The sequence below is a fragment of the Vitis vinifera genome, chromosome 3 (assembly GCF_030704535.1).
Source record: "Vitis vinifera cultivar Pinot Noir 40024 chromosome 3, ASM3070453v1".
Classification (NCBI taxonomy): domain Eukaryota; kingdom Viridiplantae; phylum Streptophyta; class Magnoliopsida; order Vitales; family Vitaceae; genus Vitis; species Vitis vinifera.
The window spans coordinates 602,357-622,993 of record NC_081807.1 but is presented as its reverse complement, the minus strand read 5'-3'; the positions used below and the strand labels follow the sequence as shown (position 1 = coordinate 622,993).

The 20,637-nt window shown below is 33.8% G+C and overlaps 2 protein-coding genes across 10 annotated transcripts; one reads left to right on the top strand and one right to left on the bottom strand.

Annotated features, from left to right (window-relative positions):
- Positions 1 to 1,592: 1,592 nt before the first annotated feature.
- On the bottom strand, positions 1,593 to 9,438 carry LOC100250389 (kinesin-like protein KIN-7E). 9 transcript variants are annotated; one of them, XM_010649313.3, is made up of 17 exons: positions 9,062 to 9,327; positions 8,838 to 8,959; positions 8,526 to 8,640; positions 7,924 to 8,031; positions 7,603 to 7,834; positions 7,100 to 7,189; positions 6,905 to 7,005; positions 6,686 to 6,799; positions 6,508 to 6,589; positions 6,367 to 6,434; positions 6,185 to 6,250; positions 5,908 to 6,032; positions 4,839 to 5,175; positions 4,048 to 4,152; positions 2,993 to 3,958; positions 2,248 to 2,561; positions 1,593 to 2,047 (listed from the first exon to the last, which is right to left on the bottom strand). In XM_010649313.3, exons 5-17 carry the CDS (start codon positions 7,820 to 7,822, stop codon positions 1,726 to 1,728), a joined length of 2,910 nt encoding a protein of 969 aa, XP_010647615.1. In that variant the 5' UTR covers positions 7,823 to 7,834; positions 7,924 to 8,031; positions 8,526 to 8,640; positions 8,838 to 8,959; positions 9,062 to 9,327; the 3' UTR covers positions 1,593 to 1,725. The 9 variants fall into 9 exon arrangements, with proteins under 9 accessions (XP_010647615.1, XP_059591740.1, XP_059591744.1 ...); XM_059735757.1 differs by having other exon boundaries at positions 8,838 to 8,973; positions 9,062 to 9,300; XM_059735761.1 differs by adding an exon at positions 8,254 to 8,430 and having other exon boundaries at positions 7,603 to 8,044; positions 9,062 to 9,300.
- Positions 9,439 to 16,672: 7,234 nt separating this feature from the next.
- LOC100257242 (B-box zinc finger protein 19) lies at positions 16,673 to 20,517 on the top strand. The gene is made up of 6 exons (XM_002267921.4): positions 16,673 to 16,996; positions 18,234 to 18,330; positions 18,406 to 18,521; positions 18,624 to 18,866; positions 18,954 to 19,042; positions 20,117 to 20,517. Exons 1-5 carry the CDS (start codon positions 16,904 to 16,906, stop codon positions 19,035 to 19,037), a joined length of 633 nt encoding a protein of 210 aa, XP_002267957.1. The 5' UTR covers positions 16,673 to 16,903; the 3' UTR covers positions 19,038 to 19,042; positions 20,117 to 20,517.
- The last annotated feature ends 120 nt before the right edge of the window (positions 20,518 to 20,637 follow it).

Below are 20,637 nucleotides of genomic sequence, written 5' to 3'. Positions count from 1 at the left end.
TTATTTTAAAATGCTTTTTGGCCTTTTATTGATAACTAATGCAAAGTTCTATATTTTTCCTTAATTAGAAAATTATATAAAAAAAATTAATTAATTTTAAGAAAATTGTTATAAATATTTATGGAGTTTGTGAATTACAACACTAACACTATTACTATTTCTATATTAGTGTTATGCTTAGGGGATGTTTGGTAAAATTCAGTATTTATTATTTAATGACTTAAATTGATTTTAAGTTAAATTATATTTAAATTATTGATTTAAATTAACTTAAAAGCTAAAACTTATTTTAAATCATAAAATTAACATATTTATCCTTATAAATTATAATTAAGGTAAAATAAATCGAATTGTAGTGAAGATGTGAAGTAATAAAAAATATTATTAAGGTAAATAAAGGTAAAAAGATAAATGTTCATAATCAATCAATTAAGTTCGTTTTTTAAAAACATCATTAGAAAAAAAAAATGAAATGGATTTTTTTAAAATATCATAAAAGGAGATCCGTTTTATCTAGCATTTATACGAATAAAATCTTATGATTATTAAGAACTTAACAGGACTTTCCCTCTCAAAATAGACAAACTTGGCCAAAGAGGGGGTGGGTCCCATTGAGTTCTTACATTTTCATGTCAACAACTCAATTCATTCGATTACTATAGGGATGAACCCAATCCAGAATATGAACCATAAAAGAAAATGCCTATTAAACCGATCGCAAGAATGCCGATTATAGTACCTATTAGCCAAAGAGGAATCCTTCCCATAGCATCAGCCATTTACCCCACTTCCCTCCACATTTCAACAAGTGGTCATGGTAGAAACATAAACAATCATGGATAATTATGAGATGAGATCCTTCTGAATGGGATGTTGATTTAAAAATAAGTTAATTATCTTTATTTATTACTTATAATTGTTTTTTATTTGAATTCATACTATTGAATTATTTTATAAAACGTACTTAATTTATTTAATGACTTAAATTAAATTATTAAGTCACTTTAACTTATTAAGTCAATTTACATAAATAAAGACTGAACAACTAAGTTATTCCCAAAGAAGATTTTCTTCTCATTACTCTTTTATTTTTATGTTTATAGACTATACGTGTTGTTATTTTCTTTATGTTTATTTTATAACAAAAATGTTGATATTGGGATTAATATAATGGAAGATTTGCCACAAGGAAACAAAACCTATTTTTATAAGTTGAGAGACGGGAAAACCCTGCGTTTCTGCTGAACTGCTGAAGGTGAGGACTCTGATATAACAAAATTACGTACAATATATGAACAGGAAGGATCTGAGTAGGTCATGTGGAGAAATCAATTGAGGAAGGAGAGGGGAATAATGTGCTGATGCAAAACGAAACCGATGCCCGAGTTTTCGGGTTGTTCTAGTCCCGTTTGGATCCTGAAAAGAAACAGGAAGGAGAAGAGAATGCTGAATTTAGCTTGGGAAAGGAATCTGCTTTAAATACTTGCCAGGATTTTCCCTTCGTTTCTGTCATTTCCTGCGATCCAAACAAAATCATGGGAGATGGTCATTCAGAACAAAACAAATATACATCAAACCCAGAAAACAACACATTGCCGAAACACAATTTTTAACTTGTAACCTGACAAACTAACAAAAGAAATTCTAAGCGTTCTGTTACACACTAGGCAATCTGTTTCAATTCCAATGCAGAAAGAAATGCTGTATGGCATAAAGAAAGGATCATCACAAAAGGGACCCCATGCTGTGTTTCCAGCCATATGATCTTCTCCTGGTGCGATGAGGTGTGAAGCTCAGCCCGAACATCTCCTTGAGGGCCTGTCCTTGCTCAACAAACTTGATCAGCTTTGCAACAATGGCAGCACTCTCATTGACGTGGCTCATATCTGTCGTGTTGCTCCACAGGCGCTGGGCCAGCTGCAGCCGCCTCCGCTTCGAGTCCAACTTGATACCCCACTTCTGGAAAAGTCTATTTCTCTCCCCTTCTGAGAATCTTTTGTGCATCAGCTTGCTCAGCGTCTCCCTCTCACGGCGAAGAGCCCTAATGCTGTCTCCAGATAAAAATATATAGATTAATTTCTAGGTAGCCATAAAAAGACGGGAAGGTTTGCAGATTGATATCTACATTGCAATATGTCTATGTAAGATTATTATATGTTAATTAACTATTGAGTTTTCAAAGATCAAGAGATGAAACACAAACTCAAACTCAAATACATTGGCCTGTAAGTGTGAAAGAGAAAGAACCTTGAAGCCTGTGTGAGAGTTCGACCATCTTCCAGAGACTGGTTTCCCTGAGAAAAAGTTTCTTTGAGGAAGGAAAGTCTCCTAAGCTCTACCTCCATGTAAATGGAATCCATTGGATCACCTCTGAAGAGCAGGAAGAAATAGGTTCTGTGGATCAATGAAACATTGCAAGTTTGCCAAAGTTCAATTATCTCCCTCTGCTGCCTTTCAAACTCCAAGGGCCAATCTGGAAGAGTTCCTTCCTGCATTGGATCCAAGCCCACGTCTTTTACATTCTTTTCAAGCTTATCAGCTCTTGTCCCCGTCTCCTCAACCTAACATGCGCATTCAACAAACCATGTCAAAGGAAGCAAGATTCATGGAAGAGGCCAACCTTCCCAACAGTTAATAAATCACACTAAAAAAGAGTACGTGATCTGAATTGCAAGAAGATGCTGCTGTAAATGAAACTGAAGATACATAATTGATTATTGATGCATGGTATATTCACCTGCTGGCATGCACCAACATAGCAACAGTCCTTGGGATTCTGCACCATTTCTTGATTTGCAAATAAAGATCTTTTGAATGTGTTTATTGTTTTTGGGATAGCATGATAGGAAGACAAGACTATTAATGAGAGCATTAGGCTTTTGAAATTATTGACATACGTGAATATTTAAAATTTGATGGTAGAATCCCAGGATAAAAATGATGTATTTTCTCGAATGGATGTGAAATGAAAAGGGAATAGCCATGTTCTCACCTGACCATCAACAAGTTGCTTCTCATATTGAAGCTTAGCCATTTCTTTCAGACCTGCAACAAAAGTCTGGATGCTAGTAATATCCTCGTCTGCAGAAGTCTTCTCTGCTTTTAGCTCGTCAACAAAAGCACTCCCAAAAGAAGACTGCGAATCAGTTCTTGACAACCTTGGCATGTTGGCACCATAGTTTAATGGAGGATGCCTCCTTCGGAAACTTTCTGGTCTTCCAGGAAAGTCTTTCTCAAATCCACTAGGTGGAGTACTCAGTCTTTGTTCTACCTTCTCACAGGGAGAAGACGAACCAGTCATGAGATTCGCTCTGCAACTCCAGCTCCTAGTCAATGTCAAGCTTCTAGAACTTGGTGTATCTGCATCCAGTGCCCAGGGAGATGGTTCATCAGGGTAAGGACTGACAAGAGATTCAATTGTCTTTTGAACATCCTGGATTTTCTGCTCCAATGCACCATATGTAAAACCATTTTGGATGTGACTAACTTCTCTTTCTCCCTTCGTTGGGGCTGATATGATTTCCCCATCTGTTACATCTCCATTCCCAGACACTGCCATACCTTCATTTTCACCAGTTGATGTATCAAGGGACTTGAGGTTCTTGTGCTTGCTGGACTCTTCTATCTCAATACATCGAACTTCCTTGTAAAGGTCATCAGGATCTTCCCCAGCTTCAAGTGCAATTTCCTCCTGACCACAACGTGGATCTGGCCTAACAAACCCATTTCCAACTGATATCGGTGAAGAAGGTCCATCAAATGGAGAATGGCCTTCAGAGTACTGTGGAAGCTGATGGTATTTTTCCTGAGTATTACTCCCACTGCCTCTGCCAGAATACTGAGTTGTATTGAAGCTTCTGACACCTATATCCCGACAACCAGGATCAGCCTCTGATACTGAACAATCATCTTCCCATTTAATGCCTACCTGTGATTTAGGATCATTACGAATTCCAGTCTGAATGATGAGATGAGAGAGAGTTAGCAATTGGAGTGGCATTGTTAAGGTGAGGTGAAATTTCATAGAAATTAAACAGTAGTACACACCCATTGACTTGAAGATTGATCATTTCCAATCATTTGTAGCAAATCCTCAACCCGAGATTCAGCAATGTCACGTAGCTTAGTCAACTCTCTTATCTCTTTCTCCATCTGCATGATAGAAAAGAAGCTACATAAGCAATTTTTAGGCAAGCAAGAATATACTACTTGCTACATACATTCATCTTTCTGCATCATTTCTTAATATAACTGCATTACTCATGTCTTAGACATGGCTAAGGAATCAGCAATTTACCTGCTGGCCTGAGCTGGATGAGTTAGGCCACATTATTATAAAAAAGCGTACACATTTGTGTATTACTGCCTGAATAGGAATTTCTCACCAATGTCGCTCCAGTCAAGCTTTAAAAATGTAATATTAGGTTGAAAGGTTTACTTCCTGACCTTAGGAATGGCACACAAGTTTGCACTTTGCAGGTGAGTATTCTAGGTAGATGTCCTGAATGATTGAAAAAGTGTGTTCCACAAGAATTGGCATTTCTTTGGGAAACTTGTTTGGGATGAGGATGCAAAAAATTTTCCCTCAGCACCAGTAATGGGCATGGTAAAGGGAGATGCCCATGAAACTGATGGGCTAGGAAATTGAATTTTCTGAACATTTCCATTTCTTTAACCATTTCCTGTGACAGTGCCTGTCAGCAATGTTCTCACTTTACCAACCTTGGTAGACAGTAGGACTTACCCCTATCTTTTTTCTTTTTCATTTTTTTTTTCATTTTAAACATAGACATGTGTGTGTATGTATAGGTGAATAAATTCAGAAAGCAAATCACAACCTTGTCAATCTGAAGATCTTTCTTTCTCAGTAATGCTGTATGATCACAAGTTGAAGAAGCAGGGGCTGGACTTCTCAATTCACTCTCCAATCTGGCCAATTCTTTTTGTAAATGCTTTACCAAGGCCTTATCAGACATGACCACATTGACCTGTGCTTTTGTAGTGACTTCTTTTGCACAGCTAGCAAACAACAGAGTGTTTCTAGATTGCTCAACATGGCTTCGTGCAGGGCTCAAAGTGCAGATAATGGCAGTTCTAGCATTGCCTCCCAAGCTGGGTTGCAATATCCGTGTTAGCTTAGAATCTCTATAATTGACATGTCCTTGTCTTCCCTTGCTGCAATTCAGTCATGGAACCAGATTTATGAACCATGTAAAGTAAAACTCTTCAAAACACACAGACACACACACACACAGATTTCCTGAAGCAGAATTACGTCAACTTTCTGAAGGAATTCCATATATACAATAGAAGAAGCAGGTCTTAGAGTCAATGTCAAAATCATCCAGGTAAAGAATTCTATAAGGTAAGCATCTCTCTCTTACTTTTTTGCACAAAGACACAGGTGCACACTTGCATATTTATCCTCCCATGGGAGTGCATGTTGGTTAAAAAGTGAATAAGATTATATTAATTCCTTTGAGACACCTAGTTGGTCATATTTTGCACCATGCAAGAGATGTGCTCTACATTCTTGTTAGTTATACTTCTCTGCATCACAATGAAAAGAGTCCAGTATGTAGGTGATAAATTGACAAGCAATATGTTGTGTTCTAGAATTAGCATGACAATGTTCTGCATCTGAAGGAAATTCAAGGTCATGACATCCTAAACTAACATGGTGGAAGAAATAAGGAATCAATTCATACTGGTTTGAGACTTAAATAAGAGATTCAGAGAAAAGGAGGTATCAGATTCAGAAAATGGAGTCCCTATTTACTGTTATAAACACGAGGGGAACACAAGCAAAGCACCATGTAGCTATGCTCAAAACTTTAGCTATGGAAGGTTTGCTAGTTCTCAAGCTGAGTTACAAAAGGAAACATGCAAAGGAATGATAAAGCCAACCTCAGCTTCCGTATGACCGTTCCAAGGGTCAATAGACTGCGATTTATGTGGCAACCTTCTTTCAATCTTGCCCCAGCTGACATTGCTTGAGATGCCCGTTCACTTCCCGCCAAATCAACAAAATTCTGTACATGAACACCAATACTTACCTCTTGTTATAATAATAATTTTTCAAAAAGTTTTTAGTGTAAAAAAACATTAAATAATATCTATAGGCAATTTTTTTCTCTTCGTTCATTGACACATTGACCCAAAAAGAAAATTAATCGATCTATACCACACTGGCTGCAAGGGTGGTAGAGTTGCCTTTGCCTAAGAATTCACGAGCAGAACTTTCAATTGTCTGCAAAATCAATATCCAAAGAAAGTGGCAGGTTAAGGATTTTAAAGCATTGAATATAAGATCTTAATTAGGAAAAAAAAATTCTAACCAGAGAAAGGGAGGGAAGAGAGGCATACCAATCTTAGAATTTGATGAGATCGGGAGCTTGTTTCATTCAGGGAAGTCTCCCCTATCTGTCTTTGAGCTGCAAGAATAATACAATACATAAAGATAAGCAATCATCAGATAACAGCATTACATTTGCTGAATTTTTTTACCTTCACAAATGGATAGAAGGTTCTTTAGATGGCTCCAGTCTCTCAGAGTTTCCTCAGTCAATTTCTCCACAATAGTCCCTCTCTGATGAGGCAACAAATATTTAGTGCAGTGATGTACTCATTATGATAGACAAAGAGAAGGGTAAAAAAAAAAGAATAAAAGAACAAGGACGTTTACCTCTGGATCATCTAGGAGCCTAAGTGGAAGATTATCTGTGCTAAGGAGGTCTCTGACAGCTTCATTGTAGATTTCCATTGCAGAGAACTTAAGAACAAATGCCCTTTCCTCATGCTACAATAATAACAAAATATTTCTGTCAAAGAGGCTCATGAGGAGGAACATCATAAGATATAAAGCTGAAGTGGGGAGAGTGATTTAAAAAAATCTTTCTATTACATTTTGTATATAATCATATATGTCTGCTACTGTGTATTCAGTTATTCCAATCATGGTGTATGTCTTTCCACTGCTAGTTTGCCCATATGCAAAGATACTCGCTGAAGAAGGAAATATTTTGTTGGTTAGGATTCATTAATCATTTAAGTAATCAATTGTTCAAACAAACAGAAAGAACAGGAGGGTTATACTTACAGTTAATACCATTGACAACTGAAAGAGCGATTTCCTTGGCTGCTTCCTCATACACCTGCCTCGTGGTGCAGTCACCTCGAAATACTTTGTCTATCCCCAAAACATGAATCAAAAGTAAAGATATGAGGAAATCAGATAACAGTTTTTATAATCCAAACAGAAATCTAATATCACTATGAACCCTGAAAAAGCATCTGTTTATGAAAATTGCTTAAGACAATAGGAAATAGGTTAAAAGCCCTCAGCATATCTCACTCAGAATAATTTATCACAAAAAATAATAATAGTAATAATAATAAAGTGATGATTGCAATGAAATCCAAAGCCACCTAAAAATACTTTTGAACTCAATTTTCATCATTGGCCAGAACAAGTTGTTTGAGGCGTACATACAAAATGATTTGAATCAATCCAAACCCTGAAGGACTGATACCAATGTAACTTAGATTAAACCCATAATAAGATTTGGCAAGAAGAAGGGAGAAAGGAAAGTGTTTCCTTACCAAATGAATATGCAGTTGGGAACATGGACCTCTCCTGCAGGCTATTCCTGAACAAGACAGTGTTCTCATTGATGCATTCCCAGTCTGAAACTTCATTCCTTGCAATCTCCTTCTCACTCAAAGGCCTCAGCCTAACCAGAACAAGAATCTTCTCCTCACGAGCAGTCGCCGCTTGCATCTTCTCCCACCGTGCCAGCTCCTCCCCACTTAGTGCCCCCATTTCACCCCCTCCCTTTGTTCTCAGACCACTCACCAGTTAAAACAAATCAAACCCATAACTTTAAATTTCTTAAAGAACCAAAAACAATCTCGAGTACTTACAGTTTACACTTGCTTTCCAAAAATGCAAGTTGGTTAGATGTTAGAACAGGGTTGTTGCACTTTCCAAAAATTAAAAATCAAGCCCAACCTTTTTTGTACCCACGTTATCTGCAACAACAAGCTACTCATGGGTATTATTAAACCAACCAAAAAGGTCTAATCATGGGTTTTGCTGTAATTAAAAGCTGTCGCCTAATCTTTGGTCTCAAGCTTACATAATTATAATAAAATAAACAAACACATTTTATCTGTTTCCTATTTTTCCCATCAACAAAAATTGGTCTGGATGTCAGAACTCAGAAGAGATAACTTTCTGTAATGGCGACCCACCTGTGCTTAGAACCCAAGTAACTGCGTTTTATTCTTATCAAATTTTTGTGGCTGGTGAAGACTGGAATTGTGTTCAGTCATGGGTCCCCAGCTTACCAGACTCTGTCCTTTCTTCTATAAATCATATATCTTCTTAGTTCTTACATCTTATTTGTCTCTTCTTCTTTTTTACCCGTACTGAAATAGTGAAACATTTCATTTCATTTCACTATTACAGTTTTCAAGTGCAACATTCTTGGAGAATCGAAGATTTCCAGAAAAAAAGTTTATACCTTTCCAAAAAAATCTCCTTCTCCAACATAGTTCAGGTCCGCTCCCGACAACCAAACGCCGTCTTTTCAGCTGTTCCCCAGAGTGAGCTTGATCTGCAGGCTCAAGTTCCGGGCTCTGAACACAAAAATCCAAATATAAATACAGTCCAAATTTCACAAAACATTTAATGCATTTGAACGTTGCCATTGCTAGAAATTAACGGTAAAATTTTCAAATAATCACAAATTAATTACAATATTTATGAACTAATTCAAATTAAAAAAAAAATCAAGAAATGGCCTTCAAAAATCGAAATCCGCTCGCTAGATTACCTCCTCGTAATTGCATTGGAACCTCCACCCACATTTGGCGTAAACTGAATCAAATTTCGCGCATTGAATTCGACATTGGAGGTGAAAACCTAGCTTTCAAAACTTTTTCTGAAGCTCAATCTCTGATAAAAAGCAACTGCCAAAGTGTGAATTCGCAGCAAAATCAAACCGATGACGAAGCTTTACGCGTCGAATAAAGGCTAAAGAAAAAAAAGAGGACAAACTTGACAGAGTCGCCGAAAAGGAACCGAAAATGAGAACGTATGGAACAGTGAAAGCCGGCGAAATTTCGGCCTCTGGATCTTGCCAAATTCCGAAACGAAAACAAACCGGAGCACCAACCCCGTACGTTCTCTCTTTCTCTCTCTAGTTTTTCTCTCTATAAACTCTCTCTCCCTCTCTCAGAGGCTCTCCTGCAAATCTGTGGAACAGTTGCTGCCGCATCAACGTCTCTGGGAAGTTTCTTCGTGAAGGAAGTGATGGAATGACCACTTTGTCCTTCCTGGAGCGCGTGACGTGGAAATGTGGGGGAGGGGAAACTAGTGTGTGTTTCTTGTTAGCACGCTTTCACCGTCCTTTTGTTATTCGGATGTGATGGCATTCACAATATGCATTGAATCATGTGATTTAAAATTTCAAAAAGTATTTGAATTTTATTATTATTAATTTATTATCATTATTTTTTATGGTGAGAAGTCAACATTTTGTTGTTTAAATCTGAATTCGGTCAATATTATTATTTATATGGTTTGAAAAATGATAAATTCTTTTTTATTTTCTCTCTCCGCAATCCCTTATAATTAAATTTTGGATAGGCACATTACCATACATATATAAAAAAATAAAAAATAAAAAGATAAATTAAAAAAAAAATCTAAAATAGTTTATGAAAAATGATCTCATGATGGTGGCTTCCGGACATCATCATATAATATATAGTTTGATATTTTAATTTTGGGTAGAATTGAAATGTAATATTGTGTCATGAATTTATATTAATTAGGCAAATATGTTTCAAATTTAAGATTTCGGGTTTAATGTTTAATGTTTAGAACAACGGTCCAAATAATTATTAGTATGATATAAGGATGATTAGATATTTTTATCAGATAAAAAAAAAAGTTACAATGTTATACATTATATAAGAGAAGAAGTTTTAATTTGAGTCGTATTTTAAATATATATTATTTATTAAAAAAAATTAATATAGTAAAAAAATGAGAATAAATATTATTTTTTATTATTATTTACATTTAAAAAGTAGTTTAATATAAATAATTACAATTATTTAAATTATTTGATTATGATAGTCAATGAATCTATATCATATGATTTTTCGTAGAAGAAAATGGGTTTTCTTTATTATTATAGTATGTACTTTGAAATACCATTTTATAATTAATCATGGCACCGTCGAGAGGTCACGATCAAGAATTATAGTCCAAAAAAAAAGTTGAAAAGACAAAACTAATATAAATATCATTTAGTGAAATTACATAAATGACCCTATTGATATCGCGGATCACGGGTCAACTCAGCGAAATGGTGAAAAGGGTGAAAGGGTCGTGATGGCTGATGAGTGCCCGTGCCGGCTTGTCGGTTAGAATAACCGCCAACGACTTATGGGCCAGTACGAGGCCCACCGGGTAATTATGTTCCTGTGCACTCGAGTACAAGAAAAAACCATGAATTCCTGCTTTCGTGGTTGTACTTTGGAATAGTAACTCCCAAAAAGTACAATATCATTATGCAGATGGTCTAATGAAATTTCTCCATGTTGGCATTGTATTATAAGGCTATAGAAGTCGTATAGAGGGAAAGTTTGCTGTTGGAATCAAAGGGACACGTTTGTGGGTTCCGTACTCGTAATTAGATGGGCCCAGCCCAAGCCCAAAGAAATTATTTTTTAATAATAATAATAAATAATATGAAATTTTAATTTAAATTGGAGTTAAGGTTTCTGGACCACCAAGGGTTGATGTCCACAAGAGAAGGTAGCAATTAATGGTAGTATGGGGGTGTAAATTCAATAAATGATCACATTGTGTGGTTTTTGTATTTTCTTACCATACATACAAAAATATATTTATTTTTAATGAAAGTATTTTGATTTTTAACCTTTCCAATAAAATAAAAAGTAAGGCTATGCTGGGTTTTTAGGGAGTTTGTAAGAGTAAATATAAAAAAGGAAATTATAAGAAAAAAAAAAAGGGTCATAAAAAATTATAATTTTTAGATGGTCTTATTCAAAAAATATTAAATTATTGAAAAATATATTGCTCTTAAATTTTTCTTACTTTTAAGATAACGTATAATTTGAAAACGAGATCCTCACGGTTTTAAAACTCATTTATATGGTTAAGAGGAGTCTAAACATATATAGCATTAGAAACTTTTTCTTCATCCAATGTGGGACATCACTAATACATTATTCTTATTGTGTCTCACGGGATTGTGGGGTTAAACAAACAACCTTCTGGTACTCAAACAAAACCTCACACAGGGGTTAGGGATTAACTTTGATATCATTTGTAACAATTTATACCCAATCGTGCAGATACTATATGTTTTAGACTCAAATAGGCTTTCACGACTGTAAAACACGTTTACATAGTTAAAGAGGGACTCATACTTATATAGTATTAAAAACTTTCTCTCATATTCAATGTGAGATATGGAGGTTTGTTTACCCCCGTATGAGGTATTTGTCTATTTGACTTCATAATTTTATGAGATACAATGAAGACATTATGTTTGTTATATCTGATATAGGACATGAGAAATTTTTTTTAATGTTATATATGTATATGTTATAATTAAAGTAATAAATGTCACCACATTAATTATAATAAATATTAATTAAGTATTATTTATGACTTCCATTAATACTCATTAATGGAAACCATTAATATTATTTACGAGTTCCATTAATATTTATTAATGGAAATATTAATGGAAGTCATTTAGAAAACCTATAAAAGAGTTTTTTATCGGGAGAATTATCTTTTAGGGGTAAATGGACCTCCAAATTAACAAAAGGTTTATCTAACTCTTCAAATTGAGTTGAAGGATATGAAATAGTAACGGACAAATATACCCTTTAAGAACACATATAAAATATTTTATAAAATTAAGTTAAATAATTTTTTTTTTCCAAAATACTAAATTATATAAAAGTAGTTTTCAAAAATATTAAATTAAATATTTTTTTTTTCAAAAATATTAAATTAATTTTTTTTCAAAAATATTAAATTAAAGTATTTAAAAAAATATTAAATTAAATATTTTTTAAAATATTAAATTAAATAAATTAATTTTTTAAAAATATTAAATTAAATAAAAGTATTTTAAAAAATATTAAATTACATAAAAGTATTTTTTAAAAATATTAAATTAAATAAAAAATATTAAATTAAATAAAAGTATTTTTCAAAAATATTAATTTTTTTCTCAAAATCAACAAAGGGCATTTTTGGAAATACTGAAGGATGATATCCTTTAACTCAATTTTCATATTTTCATTGGGTCTTGAGCTCAATTTGAAGAGTTACGTGAACCTTTTGTTAATTTGGGGGCCCATCTACCCCCAAAACATAATTCTCCCTTTTTTATCCCTTGTAATATGTATCCTTAAGTAAGAAATAAATTTATTACTTTCTCTAATTCTCTCTATTTTTCATTATTTCAACTCTCTTGTCTGATTTCTTCTTCTCTATTATATATTATTATCAAAGTAAGATATATTTCATCCTTATTACTTTGATTTGCATTGTATTTATCCTTATTTTACAATAGTAAAAACTATTTTTAACCATATAAACGTGTTTTAAAGTCGTGAGTTTTTTTGGGTTTAAAACAAACAATATTTACACAGTTAGAGACGAGTCGTTATAAATGACATCAGAATCAACCATCAACCTCAATGTGGAGATTTGTTTGAATGAAAAGGTGTTTGTAATATTTCACATCAGATAGGAAAGAAAATCCATATCACTATATAAGTATAAATCTTTTTTAACCCTATAGATAACTTTTAAAATTATGAAAGCTCATTTAGGTCTAAAATTGATAATATTTACTCGGTTGAATGTAGGTCGTTACACATTCAACCCCATATACGATTTGGTTAGGTAGGTTGAATTCACTCTACGTGCAATCCTGCCTTTATCTAACAAATATAAAAAGTTTTTTTTTTTAATATTATATTTCATTATTATTATTTTTGTATTTTTTAATATATTTATTTTTAAATAGAAATCCAATATGGTCTAAAAGATTATTTAAAAGGATAACAAAATATTCTAAAGAAGGCACTTGCTTTTTAACAAAAAAAATAAATAACTAATTATTCCTATCACATTTATTGCATTTTTGATAGAGCTGATAGCTCTATCAAAAATCACATTATTAGTATATACAATCAAATAATAACAGCTACAATTCTAACGGGGGGAAACAAAAAATGCTTGAGGTATTGTTTGGCTAGAAAGAAAATCAAAAGAACAAAAAACAAAGGTTCCGTTTGGCTAGGCGGGGCTACCAAGGAATAAATAATGCAAAAAGTGACAAAGAAAGAAACAAGCAACCGAACCAGAAATGAATAAACCAACTAGGATATGGCCAGTCTAGTGGTTGATTCTTTGATTTTGATGATGAGTGGTTATTCTCAATTATGTCTCTTATTATAAATGAATTAATATTTCATCAAAAAAGTTTTACATTTCCATTGAAATATAAACTTGGTTTTTTTTCAATCTTCCCACAAAGAAAATGGCCTCATTTTGAAAAAAATGATGAATGTGAGGAATAAAAAAGAGACATCTCAAACATTTTAGAATATTCCTTGCTTAAAGAGAACTCCATGAGAATGAGTAGCTTTGGACCAACCCATGATTCTAACAATGTTGTGGGGATCAACATATTTTCCACACACCTCCCACACATAATAATTATCTTTCATAATGAAATATCATCCCCACACTTTAATCACTAAGTTTGATCATTAAAGCCCTAATTAAATTATTGCGATGTTGATTGAATTATCTCATCAATTCTGCTAGGAATATCAAGGTAAATACTCATGAGAATAGATTATAATGTCAAATTATTTAGAATAAAATAATTAGCATATACATTTTTTTATTGAGTTTTAATTTATTTTTATAATTTTCCTCTTTTTTTTTTCTACATCTTTTCAAAAATTTTAAATTCAAATGGAGTCTCAATGAAATTTTGACGTTTTATTTAGTTCCGAGAATCATAAAATTGTTTTATAACTCAAATAACACGTTTGAGCGAGAACTAAAAATATAAAAAAGTAAAAGAAATTCTTTTTCATATTTGAGTATTTACACAAAAAAGTTTTCTTAAAAAACAATTGGGAACTTTTTTTTACAACAATACAAATGCATTTGATAGTAGTTATAGAAAATGTTTCTAACATTTTTAACATTTAAATTATAAAAAATTTTAAGTGTTAAAAATGTTAAAAACATTTTTTAAACTTACTGTCAAACAACTTTTAAGAGTATTTCTACTCAAAGTATTTTTAGTAAAAATGTTTTTAGAATAATCATTTATGAATTGTTGATCAATAAAACGCTATAAGAGTGTGTTTGATAATAATTCTAAAAAATGTTTATATTATTTTTAATACTTAAATGATAAAAATTTTTAAGTATTAAAAATATTAAAAATACTTATTACAATAACTATCAAACGAGATCTAAGTGATTTTTTAAAATTTTAAAAATGTTTCATAAATTTTATCAAACATGTAATGTTTTTTCAAAAATATTTTTTAAACTAAAAACATTTCTTACTATCACTATCCAAGAACTCTTAAAAATTATTTTTTGAGAATGGTTCTCGATATCGTCCTCAAACAATTCTTAAGATTTTTTATAGCATATTTTGAGTGATTTCTAAGAAAAAAGGGATCATAAATGAAGTGAGCCCAACTTATAAGCCAATAGAAAAATTGATCAAACCTATAAGAAATTGGGCTGCCTGTAAAGGGAGATCAGCCCATGTGTATGGGCTGACCTAAGCCCAATCTAGTCCAACCCAAGTAACTGCTTGGGCCAAATATTTGGATATGACCCAGTGGATCTTGGGTCTCTCCTCCAAAGCAGGCACATGTGAATAGAACTCTTCATGCTTGAATAATATGCCCTAGCATTTATTATCAGTTCAAAACTTTTAGTGACGCTTTCAAAATCATTGACAATGTGTCATTTTTTCATCATTGTTGTTCCACATTTGTAGTGTACCATCAAGGGACCATGGTAGACAATACTGATTTTGGACATACTTTGGAAACTCACTTCCAAATTTTTGTGGCCCAAACCATATAATATGGATCCAACCCCACTAATTTGTAGCCCTAGAAATTTTTTCTAAACAAGTCTTCCGACCCTTCTTCTTCCTAATCAAGAGCTTACACCTTCAATTGTTAAGATTAGAAAACACATGGAAATGCTTTGAAAATATGGCATGCTCTATTGTGACAACACGGTGGACTTCAATTGAGATGACATGTGTGGTCTCATGCTGCATAGAATCCAAAATCATAGAGCAAATTGCCATTTTTATCACTACACTCACTAACCACGATGTACAAAACAATTGATTTATATATATAAAAAAATAAAAAAAATAAAAAAATAAAAAAATAAAAAAAGAAACCCAATGTGTCTAAAGAATAGGGTGGGGCAAGAGAAGCTAAAGTGGTGGGTGAGAATGGCTTAGGAGGAGCTTTCATTCCACATCATATCTGAAGCTTGTGGCCATAAATAAAGTGGTGATACCAAAATCCTTGGACTTTTTCTAGGGTCTTGTTTCTTTAGGGGTTGTATAGCGTGAGAATGGCATCGACCCCATCGCTTTGCTTCTATTTCATTCCCCAAAAGCTTCAAAAGTGAGAATGGTTTTCCTTTTGCACACCACCCTCCATTTTTTTTTTTATAGGTTTAGATACCAAATCTTATCCAAAGATATTGAGGTGGGAGTGGATGAGAAAAAGTAATGTCTATATAAACAAACTCAACCGTAAGTCATCTTTTTTCTACATCAACTAATCATTCAATCAAGTATGATTATCTTTAATTTTTTATTTTTCTTTAAAAACCCTTTTGCTTTTCTGCATGTCTCTTTAAAAAATTAATTGTTTTTATTATACAACATATTTTAAAAAAAATATTATCGTAAATATTTTTTTAAATAGCAAGTAATCTTCTTTTAAGATATTTCTAATGAAAATAATACAAATTAAAAATGACCACTCTTATATCAACTCTTAACTTATTGCTTATATTTTAAAATTTTGAATTTATTCTTTAATAAATTAAAACTAGGGATTTTTTATTTTTGTCTTTTATTTTTTAACATTTTCAAACTTTATTATAATTTTTATTTTTTAATAAGATTATAAGAACGAAGAAAAATAATATATATATATATATATATATTTTAATTAAATCCAAGGCCTTTGATATACCATGTGGTGAATAATCTGTTTCAAGAAATCTAAATGGAACGTGGCATTATTATTATTATATATTAAAAGGAAAAAAAAACATCGGTGTCTTCGCCACGTTTTGCGGTATGAAGGAATCTGTGTCATGCACGCACTAGAAACGCGCGTGGATCTGTAAATTTTCACAGGAAAGTTGAAGAGAATAGATGCGAAAAGCGCGGAAAAAGCGACCAACGGCAGGCAGCCACCCGCCACCAGCAACAGCGGAAAGTGCCGAAGAAAATTTAACAGACATAACGCAATATTAATTTACCAAAAAGTCCTTCTATGGCCACGTGTCGACTATTGGAAGCGAATACACAAATCCACCCCATACCAGCGAGTGATCCTAGCAGCATCGAGCCCATTGGCTCCTTCGCTACTCACCTTCTCCTCCTCCTCCATTTTAAAAAGCATTGCCCCGATCTCCACTATCTTTCTCTCTGCTATGATCAGTCAAAGTCTGTAAATGGGACGGCGGAGATGGCCTCGAAGCGGAGGAAGCTGAGAAGCTGAGAGAAAGAGAGAGAGTGTGTGGAGAGTAGGGACTATGCGAACTCTTTGTGATGCTTGCGAGAGCGCAGCAGCTATCCTGTTCTGCGCCGCAGACGAGGCCGCCCTCTGCCGTGCCTGCGACGAAAAGGTTCTTTTCTCAATCCTAATGACTTGTGTTTGATTCTTCTTCCGTTTGACGATTTCCAGTCAGTCACTTTGATTCTTTGTTATCTGTTTTTGCTCTGAAGTTGATGAAAATCCGTGTTTTTCAAGTGATTTGTGGATTATTCACGATCGAATCATATGACATAACTTTGATTTAGTCTCGTCAATGCGTTTGTTTCTGATTTATCTGTGTTGCTGCTCAGTTGAGTCGATTTCAAGTCTGGATTTTTTAGTGTATAGTTCTTGAAGTTCAGGAAGTGAGATTCATGAATTTAATAATAAGATTGAAATTTTCGGTTTGACCTGCTTAGGTGCGGAAATTTGATGTAAGACTATGGTCAGTTGATCTTGATTTGAACTAGAAATGGAGTTGTTTGGCAATGGTTTCGAAAACAATTCTCACTTGTTTTCAGAATCAAAATTGTGCTTGGATGGTCAAATATGAAAAACAGTTTTATAATGCAAAAAATTTCAAAGTATTTTCCGTCTTTTCAATTATTGCCCATAATATTTCTAAAAAAAACTTGAAATACCTCAAATTTGTTTGAAAAAAACAAACCCGTTCTCAAAACAAATTCTCTAAAAAGACATTTCTAATAAACGTTTTTCTGTTTTCAAGAATAATTCTTAAACAGACACGTTATTTTCTTGAATTAAATTCTCTCAATTAGCTTTTCAATGAGACGCAATGTACGAGTCCCTATTCGGGTGACCGGGTTTTCTCTTTTTGGTTTGGTTTGGTTTGATCCCGCCTTCCCTGTTCTGTGTTGTTTTTGTCCCTTAGCAGGTGTTTTTCTCGAGAGTTATTTTGTTTTGGTTTTCTTTTATGTGCCTTCTTTGGGACATGCCATGTATATCTCAGTACATTTGGTTTGCTTTCTCCCGACTTTTCTCTTTTATATATCCCTCTTACCTATTAAGGAAAGAAAAAAAAAAATCAATTTTTAAAAGCTCTTAAAATATTGATAAAATTAGCAAACTAGAGTGGCATGGAAGGACATCATCTTTGTGGCTTTTCCTTTATTAAATCATATGCAAAGTAATTTTTTTTAAGGAATATTGGTATTTATGCTGACAAGAAGTATGTGATAATGTCTAAAAAAGGTTTGTTTCACTGTTTTTTCCTCTCAAGGTGTATGCTTCTAATTTTTCCCCTGGAATTGCTTGCCAATAGAACTTTTATGGTAGAGTTATATGGTTTTTGTGGATTGGAGTGACAGGTCCATATGTGTAACAAACTTGCTAGTCGGCATGTAAGAGTTGGGCTGGCTGACCCAAGTGATGTTCCTCGATGTGATATATGTGAAAATGCACCTGGTATGCTGTTTTTTATTTATTTTTATCGATATTTTGCTTAAATTTTTGCACTGAGATTCTTTCACATGTCTGTAGCTTTCTTTTATTGTGAAGTCGATGGAACTTCTCTTTGCCTGCAATGTGATATGATTGTACATGTTGGAGGTAAAAGAACCCATGGAAGATATCTGCTATTAAGGCAGAGAGTTGAGGTTTGTGATTCTGTTTGAGATGGTATTGGGTCAGCTTCTTTTATATCTTATGCAGAAGGCCTACCCAAATTCACTCCCTCTCCCCTTGGTGTTGTTCTGTAGTTTCCAGGGGATAAGCCTGGCCGTCTTGAGGAACTAAGGTTACAATCTGGTGAGCCTGGTGAAGCAAGAAGGGAACAGAATTGGCCACCTATGATGACATTGAGAGAGACCCAGCCAAATCACATGGCCTCTTCTGTTCCAATGTTAGAGAATAACACTCATGGTGATGGCAAGATGGACAATAAATTGATTGATCTGAATGCTCGGCCCCAAAGAGTACATGGGCAAACTTCAAATAACCAGGTATTCATTTTTCAGTGTCTAGGTTGGTCTCTAGTATTCTATTTCTTTGCATTTAAACACTGACCTGCTTTTATGCTGGTGGAACAGAGTATGGATGTACATAGTGGCACTAATCATGAATCTGAAAGTGTAGTTCCTGTTGGATCCTTCAAAAGAGAGCCTGAAAAGTAAGCAAGGTAAATAATCTCTATCAAGTTGCTGCTAGCTCACATCTCTTGTTTTATGAAGTTGACATTATGGTTAGTAGTTTCAGGGATATTTTTGACTAATAACGATCCATACTAATGGTTGTGAGCATCCATAAAATATGTTGCAGGTAAAATTTGTGTCATTTGTGTCACATGGCATAAATAAGTTATTTTTCATGGAAAGGAGGGATTGTTTGAAGCTAATAATGAGCTAGTTACCACTCAACTCAACAAAGCCTCAACTCCAACAACTTGGGGTTGGCTATCTGAATAATTTTTCAACATTTGTTTATATCTAGAATCATATTCACTGTTAAATCCTCAGCAGTCTTGTCTTTTCTCATCTGTCTTTGGCCTCTTGCCCCATTCGTTTGGCCTGTCTCTATTCTTTTTGATGCCTCCTACTAGAATCAAATCCACCTCTGTATTGGTGCCATATTTGACCATTGAAGGATTTATTAATAGCTGGTTTCTTTGTTAGAAGTTTTATGTCATGTTTGCTCTAGGCAGGATGCCCAAACCTGGGAAGGAAAATGTTTTACTTTGTTGCTCACCTGTGATGTATCCATGCCTTTAGAATCATTGTTGGAATCTCCCATCTGTGTGAAGTTTTCCATGATCAGATGATTGGTAGCATCCACTTGACATTTTTTTTTTTCTGATGATTCTCTAGATTTACCTTCCAGCAATGGAATAGATAGTTATGACTATATCATTAGGTTGTTAACCTATGAAAACTGAATTTTTTTAATGTGTAAAAAATTAGGGACTCACAAATTGAGTTCACAGTGGATGGAGAAAACCATGGACAAACTGTTAGGTTATACCTTCATGTTTCTGTGCATTCTATCATTCTTAAAATGCAGACCTATAGGTGCTTCTTTGAATACATGTAATTTGAAATTATATTTTGCTTTTGCTGATATTGGCTGTAAAGTGCTTAAGCTAGTATATCTGCATGAGATTAGCATGTACTTTTCTAAGAAATTCTTGTCCATCAAAATTTTGTGGTAAGCCTACATTATCTGGGGCTGATCATTGTGCTTCGTTTTGTGGCTGCAGATGTCAGACGCTTATCTTTCACACACAGCCTGTTGACTGGTTCAAGGACAAACCTCTTTAGTCATTTCTTCCATATTTATATGGACTAGGTTTTTTCTCTTCTACTTCTTGGAGCAAAGCTGGTTAGACAAGGAGAGTTCTTACCCCTGCCAAAAGAAATATTTGCCTTAGGAAAAAACTGAATTGTTAATGGTGACGCTACTGTGGTTCTAGAACCCTCTGCAAATTCTGTTACCAATTGTTGCGCAGGGGAGGAAAATGATTGGAAAAAGGAACTTTCATGACAAGCAAAAATGTTGCTATATATCAAGATAATCTCCCAGTCTAATGTTTGTAAGTAACCATGAATTTATAAGGGAATAAAAGAACTGTCCACAAATGCAGTTGATCCCTGTTTTGCAGCTTACTTGTCAACCACCTGTGCTTCTATAATGTTTCTTACTAAAAATATGGTTCTGAATCCGGGCTTTTCATTGTCTTTTAGCATGAGATGAGAGCCTGTGAGCTTAATCCCACTGTTT